This window comes from Rhipicephalus microplus, chromosome 2 (assembly GCF_043290135.1).
Source record: "Rhipicephalus microplus isolate Deutch F79 chromosome 2, USDA_Rmic, whole genome shotgun sequence".
NCBI classification, from domain to species: Eukaryota; Metazoa; Arthropoda; class Arachnida; order Ixodida; family Ixodidae; genus Rhipicephalus; species Rhipicephalus microplus.
The window spans coordinates 75276293-75293033 of record NC_134701.1 but is presented as its reverse complement, the minus strand read 5'-3'; the positions used below and the strand labels follow the sequence as shown (position 1 = coordinate 75293033).

The 16741-nt window shown below is 46.5% G+C and overlaps 1 protein-coding gene across 1 annotated transcript in view; it reads left to right on the top strand.

Moving 5' to 3' along the window:
* The window catches only part of LOC119170844 (uncharacterized), a 70577-nt gene that overhangs the window by 30490 nt on the left and 23346 nt on the right, over window positions 1-16741 (top strand). Inside the window, exon 6 of the mRNA XM_037422115.2 lies at window positions 5241-5519. Within this exon, the coding sequence (XP_037278012.1) occupies window positions 5241-5519 (279 nt within the window). The remainder of the gene's footprint in view (window positions 1-5240; window positions 5520-16741) is intronic.

Below are 16741 nucleotides of genomic sequence, written 5' to 3'. Positions count from 1 at the left end.
ACAGCACTATTTAAAGGGAAAAAAATCTAGTTTTTGGTTCACTAAGTGTTACCGCTTGGTGGCGTGAGCCACCGCCCAATCTACAGGGTACAGCCATATCGATTCATGCGTCCATCCATCCATCCATCCCTTCATTTATTACTAAAATCGCCGATTAGATGACGCTAGGGGCGCTCTCTTCCCTCCGATGCGTTAGGGACGCATGCCCTTGGGTTTCGCGCTCTTGCGTGCGTTCGCTCTTGGCGCACTTCCTCTTTGCGGCAGTCGCTGCGCTTGTGCACCTCGTAAAAAGCGAAGACAAGGCGGTGGAGTGGATGGCTCTGAAAGCGAGCGCGGTGTGCACTCGCCCTCTGCGAAACGTCCACAAAGGCAAGCGGATCCGGAGTTGAGAGCCTGAGAGGCGGCGGGGAAACGCGTACAACGACACGCAGATCTCAAGCTGAGAAACCGCGAAGGTTCGCCTTACTCAACATCATCCACTCCATGAATATGCTGCGATTTTTTAAAATTCAAAGCATTGCTTAGCGAACTTCGGAAACTTTGAGCGTATCTATCTGTCTGTCTGTCTATCTGTCACTTTCAGCTCTCCTGGCCGTTTAGATGATAGTATCGACACCAAAGTTGGCATGGCGTAACCTGACTGTATGTAGAACATATTTGACTAGCCATGACATGAAAATCTTGATATGCGTGTCATGTAAGAACATGACTTCACATTGAACCTAGCTTCACATATACCAAACTTGGTATTACGTGACGCGAATGGACGACATAGGTAAATGACACATACAAACATGATAATCACGACATGCATGTCATGTAACAATGCTACATGCCACACGCATGATGCGCTCGCGGCCGTTTTGCTAGCTCTACATATACCAAAATATGGTGTAAAGTGACGTCAATGGATGCAGAAATATATCACTGGTGCAAACATGATAATCCTGACGCGCATGTCATGTAGGAACATGATTACATACCACGCTCATAGCGTGCTCGCGGTCGTTTCGCTAGCTCCATATATAATAAATTTTGTATCACGCGACGTGAATGGATAACGAAGGTAAAGGACACATCCAAACATGATAATTATGAGACGAAGTCATGTACGGCATCATTTACCTCCACCTCGTAGTGTTGTGCTGAGTTAAAATGACATATTAAGCTTTCACGTTCGTGTGTAAAACGCTTCTAATGAGCAGTGAAACTATGTCGCGGTGCGGTTGCGATTATATCACTACGTCTTCTAGAGTTTTTAAAATGGTGGTGCAATGAAAAGCAGCGCTACTTCCATGAAACGAAAGAAAAAGGCACCCATTTAACAGAGTGGAACCCATTAACGGAAAACGTGGCCCTCTTTTAACTCTACTTGCAAATCGGGCTGTAGTTTTTTTTTATTTGCCAGTGACCCTCCGCAAAATTTGACGTGTAATAATTGTCCAGCACACGCGGATCTGTTTAGAAGCATCGCCTTGGGCATTGGGCTTTGCGTGGAACGATTTCGTTGTAGTTACTGGGCGCACAAATGTCGCCGCAATCACTGCAATATTCGTTGGCGAAAAGCGCGCGCTTTGCAGACACAGAAGTAACAACTTAGACGCTTATTCGCGTGCATCTGTATACCTGTTAATGCGTTTCTTGCGTCTCTTGTGCGTGAGAAACGCGGGGCACGTTTTGATTTGCTTTCTATGTTGCACGTGATCGTGCAATTTCTCGATATCGTGTTCATTGCTTCGCTTTGCGGTAAAGTTGCGACTTTTTTAGGGCATCGTGTTTTTATATGGTAGTTTTGATGGTAGCTTCAAAACTTTCACTTTTTAGCACGTAGGAGAAATAGAGTACATTGTAGCGTATTGAGAATTTTTTTGCAAAAGGCGATTATACATAAGGTAGATTAATCGCTTCTGTGAAATTATTTATAGGCTGTATTATTTTGACTTTTATTTTTTGCCTGCGTGCGGCGCGTACGCTCTCAAATATAATCCTGAAATTGGCAGAAACGCCACATTGGTCTATGTTGAGACATCGGTAGTACCCCAAGATTGTCCAAGGAAATATCAGTGGAATATCCTATGTGATTAAGGGTCATAACGACTTCGTTCATGGACAGTTAAAAAAGTCATTTTATTTTTGCGGAGGAGTTTTTCTTTTAAAATTTAGTCTGCCATTGCATTCTTTCCCGTAGGGCCATACAAAGCAACAGCATTCGCTAGATTAGAAAGAGTGGATATGACTTGCAGCACATAGTTCTAAGTTATTTTTGTTAATGCTTTATCTTGCACGCTACTCATCATAGTGAAAACAAACAGCGCTAAAAATATAACAATGCGAATGGGTTAGATACCACTATATTCCCCGCAACAAAGCGGTTACGAAAATTGGCGTAAAAAGAACAACAGAACGTTCTTGCAGATTTGAGGAAGTAGGCGTTAGCTTGGTGATGTATAGCTGATCTACACGAAATCCATCGACGTATTCCGCAAGGAAAGGTGCACGATGTGACCATGCACCATGAATTCACGCTTTTTCATCATTGTCGACGACCGGAGTGGTTGCTGGTAGCATGCCTGTTCATTAAAGTAACGTTTGTCAGTCTTGTAACTGTACTGTTCTGTACCTGTTATGAGGTCACAATAGGCAATTTTTCTGGCGTAGTGGTCGGCTAGCCCCATATGCGCGCAAATGCAAAGGTAACACGAATAAGTATTGGGAATATAGAGGCAGTTGGCTATCGATATCAATGCCACAACTTACAGAAGTCCCACAAAGCAGACTTATCATACGATGAGCCACACAGTTAGTACGCCCAAGCACCTTCTGTTCAGTGATGATCAACGTATAGGGGAAAACATGAGGAGATGCCTAGCTTGTCTGATGTACTAATCCAATGCGATGAACCATATGCTATTTAAAATAGAGCCCTGTTTGAGCTTACGTGTGTTCTACTTCACCGTCGATATTCATTGGCGAGAACCTCTTTTTTTAGGTACCAATGATTTTTTTTCGTTTTCCAAGACGTACCCAATTTTCATGTGATATTTTCTGACGATCGTTCTATGACCTTTTTTCAGATGCTGCTTCGGTAGTCACAGTAGAAAACATTTCTAAAAAACTTGTTGGGCTGTTTCGTAGATTCTTTCTAAAAGCTTAAATTGAACGCAAACACGCGACCCACACACGCAGGCATGAAACACGCACAGGGCACACTTCCAACTAATTTATTCATAGCACACAGGCCAGATTATATACATGTCGCACATGCACGCAATAACATCAGAGAAGGCAAACAGCACACGCTATCAAGACATAAAAGTTTCCCTCTCACGGCCTAGAACTGATAAACTGGCATTCCCTTGGAAACAAAACTAGGGAAGAGACGCTTATTCAGTAGTCCTTATTTTTTTTCTATGAAAACACCCCGCCTCCTGTTTTTTTCTTCAACTTCTGCTGCTAATTCCTGTGTAAGAGATTCGTGCGTTACAGCCACACAAATCTTTTTGTTAGAGGCATCCGCAACAAGGTGCGCATACTTGTAGTCTCGTTTTGGTAATTTTTGGGCGTGCTTCCATATTCCGTAATTCGCACATATTTCTGTTTTACCGATGTACACCTTGCCGCAGGATAAGGGTATCGTGTACATGGTCCCCGGAAGGAGCACGTCAAAAATTAACAAAACGAGATGGCAAGTATGCGCACCTCATTGCGCTTTCTATGTTGTGTGGCTGCGATGCATGAATCTCTGAGACAACAATTTTTGGCAGAAGTTCAAGAAAAACAACACCTAAAATCTTGAAGACTTTTTTCATAAAAAAAAAACTTGGACCCCCTCCCCGACGGGAACCTTGATCGGATGCGAAGCAGCAGCATTGCGGACAGGTGGCGTCATCGGTTGAACAGCGCCAACACGTGTGCTGCGGAGAGCGTTGGAAGATTCGTTTGAGGGGACTAATGGCGTAGGTCTTGTAGGTATAACGTACAGACATGTTTTAACGCGTAAGTTCTGCGTGAGTCAGGTTTATTGCGCGTGAACAGACGAGTCGGTGAAGAAGCGAGCGGTGGTCGCGGCAGGTGTTGCGGGCGAACAACCAAGGCGGCAGCTGCGGGGGGCCACGAAGAGCACGCAGCAAGCGAGCGAGAGTGACGTCAGCGCGCACTGCGAGGGGAGCGTGACCTCAACGCGCAGCAGCATTGTGACCTACTTGGCACCGCGCCAACAGCTGCTGTGGGCGGCGCGTTCACATGGAAGCGCAGCGTTACACAGGCTAGCCAAAAAGCTTCTTCGAATCTGAAAGAATAACTGTGTAAGCGCCTCTTCACTATCTTTGTTTCCCGGTGAATCCCAGTTTATTAGCTCTTGGCTGTGAGAGGGAAAATTGAATGCCTATATTGTGTGCTGTTGGCCTTCTCTGATGTTCAAGGGCGCATGTGCGACATGTATATAATCGAGCTTGTGCGCTATGAATAAATGTGTTGGAAGCGTGTGCTGTGCGTGTTTCATGCCTGTGTGTGTGTGTGTGTGTGTGTGTGTGTGTGTGTGTGTGTGTGTGTGGTGCGTGTTTGAGTTCAATTCAAGCTTTTAGAAAGCACTCTTCAACACTTCGAAGCTCATTGACCTTCATAGCATAAACGTGTTATTTTCACATTCTTGTATTTTAGCATCACTCTCACTTGACGTTGACGGAACTACCATACATAACTCTACATGTCTCGGTCATAAATTCATGGTATATGCATATTCTACGCTTCCAAACAGCATGTGTTCTAAGGCCACTTTGCCTACATATGTTACCTAAATTTAAACCATTAGTGGTCGTATACACCACACTATTTGTAATAACGCATCTTCTTGCACACCTGTTCACGTCGGTGAAAAAGCAATTACGGTACTCGAATGCTGACCCAAAGGTCGTGGGTTTTATTTTAGCCATGGTGGTCACATTTTGATGGAGGCGAAATGGTGGAGGCCCATTTACTGTGCAATATCAGTGCACGCTAAAGAACATCAGATAGTCGAAATTTTCGGAGCGCTCCACTACACGTCTCTGTTAATAATATTGTAGCTTTGGAACGTAAATCCCCAGATACCGCTATTTTTGCACACCTGGGCCTTTCGCAATCAAAAACCACTTATCATCAAGAGCTCAAACTACAGCGTTATTTGGCCTATGATACACAAAAGGCCGACCTCCTGCGCGACAACTAACGGTACTACTAATATATCCCTATGTACCATGCAGGTAACGGGAGCTATTTTGTTGCCTTGGCACCTCCGGACAATCGTGAGTGAAATGCAGAGCACCGGAATACGGCTCGGAGGACTACGACGTGTGTGTACAGGAGGTATGGTGCTCTCTCCATCTCAATACAAGGCTGTTCAAGAAGCCTTCGGGGAGGGACTGGAGGTGCTTGCGAACGTCTATGCCATGACTGAAGCGGCATCGCTGCTGTGTTCTCCGTCACGGGATCACGCAACCGGTGTAGACATGGGCTTCCCAGCCCCCGCGACGATGTTTAAGGTATGCTCGAGCATTTTGTGTTAGTCTCTTTAGTGTGGTTAGACATAGTTCAAGTGTTCCCGGATTTTGTCTTCAACTGAATGCAATTGAAGCAATACGCACGCGCTTCGTATTGCTCCCTTTCCCGCTGGCAGGGTAATTGAATTGTGCGATGGTTTTAGGACTATGTGCATACTACCGGCGCTTTATAGGCCATTCTTTTTGCCAATTGCCGAACCACTTGGTCGACTCACCACAGACGACACACCGTTCGTTAGGAGCTCAGAACAAGACAGAACATTCACCGAGCTGCGGCATCTCTGGGCATCGCCCTCTGTTTTTAGACACTTCGATGATGAAGCCGAAACAGAAGTTGATAAATACGACAATAACATCGGTTTGGGCGCACTACTCATACAGCGGCAGGATGTAGTCGAAAGCGTTATCGTTTACGTTAGTCGCACCAACTCACGCCTGGGGTGCAACTACAATACCGCGGAGAAGTGGTGTCTTGCTGTTGTATCGACACTTGCTAAGCTTCGACCTTACCCTTACAGCCACCCATTCAGAGTAGTGACTAATCGTCACTCACTGTGCTGGCTGGTGAAACTAAGATACCCTTCCGAATGACTATACCAGTGCCACCTACTATTTAAGACGTACGACGTCACTATCGTGATTAAGTCAGGTCATGCGCACGAAGATGCAGACGCGTTGTGACGCGTGGCACTGGAGCCTGTCATTTAAAACCTCAAGACTACTGCCCTTTGCGTAGAGCCGTAAGCACAACAGACATAGCTACAGGGCAGTGAGTAGATGATGAATTGTGACCTATATTTTAACATCTAGAGGGCGGCAACCTGTCTCTGCCTCACACATAGCTTGCACATTGTCATCGTTTTGTCCGCGACAGCACATGTCGCAGAAAAAAATGCGGCTGCCAGCCACAACACTTCACTATTGGTCGTCCCAGCTGGGATTCATCACGAAATTTTGTTTGCCTGAGCACTACGATACTGGATGTCACCACCTGGGCACCACCCGAACTCTCAGTGAGAAACTCGAGTTTTACTACTGGCCGAAACTTGCCGCTTGCGTTAAGCAATACGTTCAAGCCTACCTACCAGGAGTGTCAGCGCTGAAAGTCCCCATCTGTTAAGCCTGCGGAATTACTTCACCCTATTGAGCCACCCAAAACACCCTTCCTCGATCACCCTTGCACCCAGACCTTGATCAGGTCAGCATGGACCTCTTGTGTTCTTTTCCCTAGTCGTATTCATAAAACAAGTCGATAATCATTGCTGCGCATTATTTCACCCACTGCACCGAAATAAAGGCAATTCCAAAATGCACAGCTTCTGAAGTTGTTCAGCTTTTTGTGGAGAGCGTTTCCCAGCACCACGGCGCTCCATCCTGCGTCATCCCAGACCAAGGAACAACGATTACGGCGCGGCTCCTTAACACGTCGTTCAGTCAAGTTGTTACATGATGCATCGCAACCACTGACAAATGGACTGACCGAAAGGCTGAACATAACGATGACTGATATGTGGCTATGTACACAGACGTACAGCACAAGACGTGGGATGAGGTACGGTCTTGCGCAACATTCGCGTATAATGCCGCTATGCAAGAGACCACTCGCTTCACGCAGTTTTACCCTCTGTATGGTCGTGATGTCGAGACAATGTTGGATACAATACTCCACGCGATGTAGACAATCTTGAAGAAGGTACCGAGTGTTCCGTGCAAGGAGCCGAAGAAGCACGCAATCTCGCTCATGTAAACGTCATTAACGAATAGGGCATCGACAGATTGTGCTACAAGGTCTGCTACAGACAAGTCGACTACCAACCGGGTGACCAAGTGTTGGTTTAAACCGTTGTTTGCAGCAAAGGTCTTTCTGAAAAGCCTTTTGGTAGGCAGTTGGAAACTTGCAAGGTCCTAAGACGAGTGAGCGCAGTTAACTACGAGGCCCTTCCGGACAGAATGTTAACCACCACGACGATCAGAGCCGCGACCAGAGTGCTGTATCTGTGCACGTAGTACGGTTAAAACAGGATATTCATTGTTTTCGGAACATAAAGTGTAAATGCGAAGCATTTGCTTGCGTACTGCAAGCACTGTCGGCATGTGTCTATCTATCTTTGTACGTCTGGGTGCACTCGTCATCACCCCTTTAACTTGGGGCAAATCAAAATTATTATGGGAGGGTAAGGTAAGATCGTTTGACGAATACGACTCGGTGATCATGACATGAATAATGTGACAATACTGTCGCGTACGTCGTCCAACCCTTTCCATTAGACAGTGGCACATACCCGCGAGCGGTTATGTGCCACTCGTATGCGGGTATGCGCCTCTGGTGATTGACACTCCGCATCTATACAGGAACGGTGAGAATACACACGGGTATTTTAGCGCGTGAGTGCTAAGGCAAAGTTGACATTGGTGGCGTTGACCGGAAGAAAGTAAAAAAAAAAATCGCGGCATATACGTGCAGTGACTTATCATGAGTGAGGCGTAGCGTCCGTCCGTCCATCTGTCTGTCTGTAAAAACATGCTGGACTGGCTACGCCGCCGGATAGACGCGGGGTCGCCCTAGACCATAAGGAGCTTCGCCTCTAAAATGTCAATGTTCCAAGAAGGATCGAACCCCAGAATTTTAAGTGGCAGCCAAATATTCTACTACAGAGCTACGCCTGGTCTCGCAACTCCTTTTCGAAAAGACCGAACTGTTCTTGAAGTGTCTTCAGTGATGGCTACCCAATTTAATAAACATTACACACGTACTCCTATGATACAGCCACCACGTCTAGTTAAGATCAACTGTAGTTAGGCGCAATGCACTGCATGTGAATTACACTTTATGTCAACCAAGGATTGGTGTAAACAAACATTGGTAATAATTATTCGAGAGCGTTTAGTGCATCTTCAGAAAGTGAATGACGACGAGTCGTTGCAGCTATAGGTTATAAGGTCAATATTGTATACGTTACTCACCGACTAGTATAAAGGGTGGACGAATGCACGGACGGGTGGACAAATGCACGGACGGACAGACAGGTCGAGAGGAGGATGGTTGGATAAACAGATGAATGGCGCGGGTGATCATGCATGTTCATGCATGATTACACATGTTTTTGTTTTTGTTGTGCAGGTGTTGGGTTTTAGTTTGGATTTTATGGGGCGTGGTGAACGCCAACCAGATCGGCCCTAAGGAGAATTGCCCCTAAAAGCTGGCATCACCAGCGTTGACCTAACGAATGCATAGAATAAATATCATGGTCCCAGCATGAATCCAGCCCCAGCATTCTGCATGGCAATCACCTATTCTACCACAAAGCCATGCCAGGTCTGGGAACCACTTTTGGAATAGACTGTAATGCTCGTTAAACGTCCATTGTAGTGGAAGTTCAAGCTATCGAAAATTATAACTAGTACATACCTACTCCCATCATTGCGGCTTCTCGTCGGGTTATTGACAATCGTAGGGAAGCGCCATCCTCTAAAGCTCATTTATGTAGCATTGTTCAGGGCCACCATCCTCTCTGGCAAAAGTGCAAGATATCAGCTTACCACTTCTTATGTTGCTTATACCTATGTTGCTGTTGGAATCGTTACGCGAGAGTAGATATGCAACTGTTTACCATATGTCTGTTCGTACAATATTTGTGCATGCCTTAGCGCCATTTCTTGACGTTTCGCTCACTTAAAAGATTACACTACATTTATACCTTCTCCGCGTGCTTCGCGCAACATCAATTTCTAAGATACGTGGGACTTGACAAATTTTTTGTTGTTCATCATTACCGTAGCGCTTGGGTTAGCATCAAGGTGATGCTGTTGCAGGAGGTGGGGAAATGCCACGGGCTTAAACAGAGGCAAACAAAGGCGCGGCAGTCCTCGGGCCAGTGCCTTTGTTTTGTCTTTGCTAAGACGATTTTTTTTTTACTTGAGCATTGTACCGCCACCATATAAACGTCGCGTTTGGTTTTATCGTCAGAACCTCTGCGTCGTGACTACAATGCTCCATGCAGATTAGAAGTGTCTCTGCCGAATTATGGGCCTTATGTCTCGAGGATAGCCACAGTCGTTTGCGGTGTTGGCCAGGATGCCCCTACTTTTGCGACTGTCACATTCTGCTGCAGTTCAGGTCAACACTCCCTTGTTAATAATCAGGTCTTTACTGCGTTGTGTCGGAGGGATGATGATTCTTACTGTACCGCTTGTGCATGGCAGAAGTGAAGGATCATTGCGTTTCTACCCGGTCACTATTGCAAGGTAATGGTCGTGCAAACCTGTGTGTACCTATCCGGCAGCCCAACAAGCCCTCCTCCAGAATCCGTACCAATCAGAGGTGCCTCTTTAGAAAGTGGAATGACGGCACTCTCATTCGCGTTTTTTGCGGGAGCACAGGTCGCCACCCCTCGGCCATCGACCTCTTCCCATTTCTCAGTGGCCCCATAACATCCTTTCTTCACAAGGGCGAAAGCGCCATGCTCATCCCCTTTGCAGTTTCTTTTTTCCCGAATGTAGTTACCAACAGCGGCATGCCAGACAAAGCAATATGACGGGGACAGTCGACTACTGAAGAATAACATCACAAGGCGCCTGTGACAAAGGTAGATCTTCTCATTGAAACACCAGCAAACATACCTGAGGCAGTTCCTCCTGCTCATTGATCCTACGTAAACTATGCATTTCAATGCGTTGGCTCCCAATTTGATCTTGTATTATCGTCAGCCGCAGTTTTCTAGTGCTAATAATGCTCTATAGACAATCCGCAGCCACGACAGCCCCATTTCTGATAGAGGTGAAAATGTTTCAGGTTTCTTTTAATATTTTGCTCAATATTTAAACATGAAGGTCGCTCACTTCAAACTAAGCTTTATTTGGAAAAATTGGCTACCTGTTCTCCTACACCAAAATGTGTGCATATTACGCCCCCCCCCCCCCTACAAATTCTTGTTTTTGCCATCGTTGCATATTCGAGCTGGTAGTTCTTTAATCTTTTAAGTTACTGTGCACGCTTTCGTTTGCCTGTTGCTTTCGCCGTGTGGTGCAGGAGTAAACCTGGCGGCTTCTTATAAGTCATTTGGGTCATTTTCTAGTCATTCTGCATTTTGTGTTTTATGCCCACAAAACCTTCTTGGACCTTATTGGTGGTTGCTGAAACATTTAGATAAAACACCTAAATGACGTTGCATTTGGGTGGCTTTGTTATTGATCGCGAGAGACTGGAATATGCAGCACTCGGCGTTGGTGTCTATCGGCCCATTGACGGCTACGGAAACTGTCAGCGGAAGGGCAAAAAGACAAACTCCTTCCTCTCTAAGAAATAGCGCTTCACAGGAAACCTGAATATCCAAGTCACAGCATGCGGCTACGAGGCGCAAGGAACTAAAATTAGAAAGGCGGGCCCCGTTAATTGCGACTGCAAAACCCCCTTTCTCATCCCCCTTAGCCTGGTAAGGAGTATGTGCTTGGCGGGGGGGGGGGAGGGCTAATATGCGAGCGTTGTATGTAGAAGGGAGAGGAGATGATAGAACGGAAGAACGAGAGGCCGCAAACAGCTAATAGGCGAGCTGGGAGAATTCAGGAGATGCTTTCAACGCGCGAAAGCATTAAAATTGACAGGCGTTGTTTTTAATACATGAGAGTGCAGAGCGAGATGATTTTAACAAATTATTTGTCTTAACATCTTCCGTGTATGCTAGGTGGTGTCTCGGTTTGAATCGGTGGTATGCAAAACAGGCTAATTCGATTCTCCGGGTTGAAACGCTTATCGCGAACTTCACTAGTAGATCCGGAGCGGCCACCGAAATTCTGGAGCGAGCACTCGAATTGCGCCAAGCCAGATCTGCGAGTGGACCACGTTAATGCCCAGCTTGAGGTCGCGCCGGAAGGTTTTTCACATACGTCACTAAACCAGTCCTGAAAACTTTCTCGACATAGCCGATTATGTTCGGTCGAGACTTCGGCCATGCACACGGCGGGAAATCACGCGCGGCTCGTCCTCGCTGTTGCTACTAGTGCTCTCGCTGTCGCTCAAAGCGAAAAGCAAACCAGCAGCAGCACATCCAACAACATCAAACAATGCCGTTTGAGAAATGTAAACAGCGCAGAAGGCACCACCTCGAAAAGGAAAAAAAAACGCTCATGGTAGCTGCAGGCAACAGCACTGCCTTACTGTGGCGGAAATGACAGCAACGCATTCTCGGAGTTCCGGCGAGATCTGTCTCTGCGAGACGGAGCACGTGGAATGCTCCATCACGGAGTGAGTTGTTCTTAATCTGCCAGTGAAGCACGAGAACACGCTGCGAATCTACCAGTGGAATGCAGTTTCTCGGCCGCGGAGCATGCTCCCGCTCGACAAGTAGAATTCGCCATTACATTTCAATCCAACGCACATCGTCCGGATACCGTTTTGTATTCGTTCAAATGATAGAACCGGGCATCCACCCGTCTGTTCTCTGCACATCGCGTCGCTATTCTCACGTCTTGGTCGTGCAAATCGCCATGACTGAACCGGAACTCCCTCTCGGTCTTACGTTCTATCCTTCCCTCCGTTCTGGATAGACGGCTTTCAAAGTAGCCCCCCTACACATTCTATGCACAAAGCTCCGTGGTGGCACGTAGCGGGCAGCGGCCGTCTCCAACGGCGCCCTTGACTAATGGCAAATTACATTGAGAGAACAGGAGTAGAGGGGCAGGGCAGTGAGGAGTGGGGGGCAGAGCACTGAGAGCAGGGCCACCCAACCTGCCACTGGAACACGCCGTGCTCCCGGAGGGCAGGTGAAGGAAGAGGGTGATGAGTGGGGGACCATGTGACTGAAACATTCCAATCCCTGGCATATTCTTTGGGGGGCAGTGGGAAAATACGCGTGAAATCGGTCAGCCACGTGTTCATTATTTTAATACCTAGTATGTTTGCGCAATGACGCATTCGGCAGACGCCCAGCTGTCATTGTAGCCACCCGTACAAAACAGTGGTGTCAAAGTACACATAGTTGCTACCATTGCCGCCACGCTCGCCGGCTGAAGAAAAATTCGGAAACCGTGACGTTCAAGGGCCACGTGACTAGTCTAGGTACTCCGCTTTTCAGCTGCGAGCACTACAAACGGCTCCTGGCTGCTCTTGGCGCAGCAAAAGCACTCTCGCTCTACCGATGGATGACAGTGCTCCTGCACTTGTTCGACCACTGAAACACGCCGGCTCTGAAGAGAGTACTTTCAGCGTGCTTTTAGGTGCTCCGGCTCTCTCAATGGAAATCGCCGTAAGGACCATAAGTGTACGCAGGGTTTTCCTTCAGGAGGAGAGGGGAAGGTTCGTCGCGCCCCCCCCCCCCCCCCCCGTTCACTCACCTATATGCCCAGGACAGCCACTGAGGCGCGCAGTAACGCTCTGGCGAATTTCTGGACAAAATTGTTTACCACCCCTACCCCCAGCAGTGTTTTAAAGCAACTTGACTGAAGTCGGCTACGAACGTTACTTATAAACGGAAAGCGATTATGCGGCACTTAGAAGGAGGACAAACCAATAAAATTAGCGATGAGTGAAAAATCGCTCACTGATGTCACAGAGCCGAAACCATAGTGTCGGTTTAAAGTTAGCCCTGCTGGCTATATGAAGCGAGAGGCACCTCCGCATCTGGCTTCTTGAACGGAATTCGAAAAGTCGCTCACCATCATTTTAAATTGCGCTGAACCCATAAGCGCCCCAGGAAGACATTGGAAAAAGAGACTGAAAGCACGCCATAAATCTGCAGAAAAAAAAAAAACAAGACAGGCGCAACCAACGCTGCCAACGTGTAGAGGTCGCCCTGCATAACACCGCAATTAGAGCCAAGAAAAAAATAAAAAAAAACAAGCCAGAGAAAAGGGTGCCATGCACATATGACGGAGTTCGGCCAACTCGGGGAACCGAGCGTATAGACTTAATGACCCGAAGAAGAAAACGGGAAACTTATTTATAGTTGAGGTCACTTTTTTTTCATTCAGAGGTTTTGTCAATAAATCTGCGATAATGATAGTGTTCACGTGGAGAGCTTCACTGAGCCGGATCTGTGACGTCATAGCTAGGTGGCTCTAAGGGTGTTGCTGATGCCCCACTGAAGTGGTCATAATCTTTGCGAGAGGCAGGTGTTGCGGCGGGTGCAAAGTCAGCCTTCGGAGTGCTCGTGCTTTGCTGTAGAAAACATGTACGACAAACGACCGATGCTGGTTGCAAGCGCAGTAAGGCTCACCTTGTGGCTACTACTCCAAGTAGATCAATAATCAAGGTCGAACAAAGCGGGAAGTATTGAAAGAGATGCCTCAGCGTCTCTCGTAGATGCAAGAGCCCCAAAGGAGACGTCCTTTTGACCTTAACGTTCTAGAGAGACGCGAAAAAGCCGAGTCTCTACATTGCTTATATCGCTCGTCCGATCTGCTGGATTGCAGGTCTCAAACACGCGGGCCTCGAAGCTTATACGCTTGCGGCTTCACAATTCGTACTAGCCTTCGTGACTTCGATAAATGGTATTCAAATTATTTTCTCACCTATTCTGGTCAATAGCACTTTGTTCGAAAGAACAACAGAAACAAAACTAGTCTGGGGCATTTTTTAAATGCACGCGATGCAGTCACTATGGGTTGGATCATTTGTGTAAATCGAATTCGACAGATCCTACCTAACTTGGGAATCGATGTTATGCGAAGCATGTGGAGTGAAGGTGACAGTGTTGTACTTATTTTGATCAAGCGAAACGTTACGAAATGACTCTACAGGTATGAACAAACGTTGATCGTTGATTTGCTGTTGATTTACTAAACAGCACTTTTACTAAACGATTAAACAATTGAGTTACTGTTGTTCAACAATTCCAATAGGAGCATGGGCATTAGCAACACCAGATGCAGTAAGCTTGTATGTCGCGATGTGCCAGCGAGGACGACAGCCCTTGACACTGCTAGATGAATGAGCTTAAGTGGATTGCGCTTCTCTACAATTGTCGTTAATCTGACGTGACGGCTATACAATACTTTGATAGGGGTACACGTGTACTTCTTGTAAGTTTGAATAGCCAGCACTGCAATAACAATTGCTATTTCACAAAAATTACGGTCCACTTCCAAACCAGTTCTGTAACCAGGCGTGACTCTGTGGTACTCCAGAGTCACGCCCCCTAGTATACATGGTTGCTGCTCAAAATGCTTGGGTTATTGGCAATGGGGGTTATTGGCAGGCAGGGAGCATTGAATATTAGAGATGACCGACGCAGTAGCAGTGCACAGACTGTGACGACATGGTGGAACGAGGTTAAAGATGTGGTAAGGCCATGACCACAAGATGGCGGATTATACTTTGATGTCAGTATAACTCATCCCCTGATGAAGGGAGGACCCCTCCCGAAACTGTTGTGAAATAAATATATTTATCCTCATTGACAACGCTCCCGTTGTGCTATATCCCATACCTTCACGAAGACTAACTGGCCCATTGAATTATTACTCCCACTATATATATATATATATATATATATATATATATATATATATATATATATATATATATATATATATATATATGCGCTTTTAAAGAGGACTCTCGCCTGCCCCTCTTTCTTCTGTTAACGCTCATTATGGCACACGCCTGGCTAATTTAGCTGACGTCACTCGTAGCACATATTCAGCCATTTATTGCCTTTGTGAGGATCTGCCTCCTGAGTAATGTGTCACGAGAGCGCAACCCCCATTCCGCAAACAATCTTCAATGATCTTTGGCGACCGACGATTGTGAAGACATGTGATATATACACTTAACGTGGCAAGCGCAAGGAAACGGAGCATTTGGGAAGCTAGAAGTATTCTCCACTCATGCATCATTTAAATTCGTTACTGATTACCTGCAGAGAAACGTACGAATGCCGCCTGCGTTCACAGCCGCTACATAAATTTCGCAGAAGAAAGTTAAAGCCTGAAGAAGCAGCGACATAAAAAGTGAAATTCGAGAGGTACCGAACGCTTCATAAATTTGTATTTATCGTTCATTTCGGTGGGAAGTATAAATTGAATTCGCTACGCCGAAGTTATCTTATTTTAGCGAGAACATCCGCACGACAGCTCAACGGAGCGTAGCACCCTGCGACAACCACATGCCGACACTGAAATCGACATCGACGGCTCAATGGAGCGTAGCACCTTGCCACATTGACATAACTTCGACATGGTCAGTGGGCCACCAGACCACTCGCCAGGTGCTGAGTGACGATGGACCATAGTTGTGATAACAGGAACGATCTGAGCGTTGTCATCACTGTGCCGAATCGTGCAGGTTGCTGGTAACATCTTTACTTTCTTTGTGTTGCTACGCTCGAGTGAATTCATGAGAATGCGCTCGTGGAGTAAGACAAAAAGTACACAGATGTGCATTTCATGTCTTCATGTTACGTTGCTATTTGTCAGCGGTGCGCACTAGAATTCGCAAACAACGTGATATTTAGTAACTCAACAGGTGTTACGACACATTGCTTATGCATATGGTTGACGCAAACACAACAGCGACCATTCGAAGTGTTTTAGCAGTACGCAACGTGGGGTATAGATAGGTGTCATCGCGAATAAGTAACACGCGTTCATGTACCTCATACAGGCATTACCAACCAGCATGATCCAAGCGTGCGCCTCAAGGGGCATATTTCTCGCTGCTCAGACGAGCACTGGTTTCAGAATCGCTGCTTTGCAGGGGTATGAAGCAAAAATGATTCTTGATGGCGTGAACTGCTGCAATTTTATATTTTTCTATTTTTTGTCACTTGTAGATGCTGGTAACGGTGCCGCCTATGGTAGTGGTGACGAAGACATGACTGAAGAGGTGAATATGCTAGCAAAACTCAGTTCAACAGACTTAATGCAGCAATATGGCGGTACAGCAACAAACTTCGGAGGAAGCAATGGGCAACGTTTTGTGAGAGTTTAAGCGTATTTACTCCACTGTCAAGGATATGGCGAGTAGTAAATAGGGTCGGAAGCACGTTCGAGCCTTCTAGACCATTTATTGCCCTCGCGTTATTCAAGAATACATCAATGCCGTCTCTAGCTGAAGAGTTTGCTGACGTGTATGTATTTGGAAGAGAAAATGAACCACCTTACCCACTTCCGCCTCATTCTACATCTGCCATCGACGCACCTTTCACGCTGCGGGAACTTACGTCAGCCATCAGTTGTCTTCGTCGACGCTGTGCTCCTGGACCTGACGA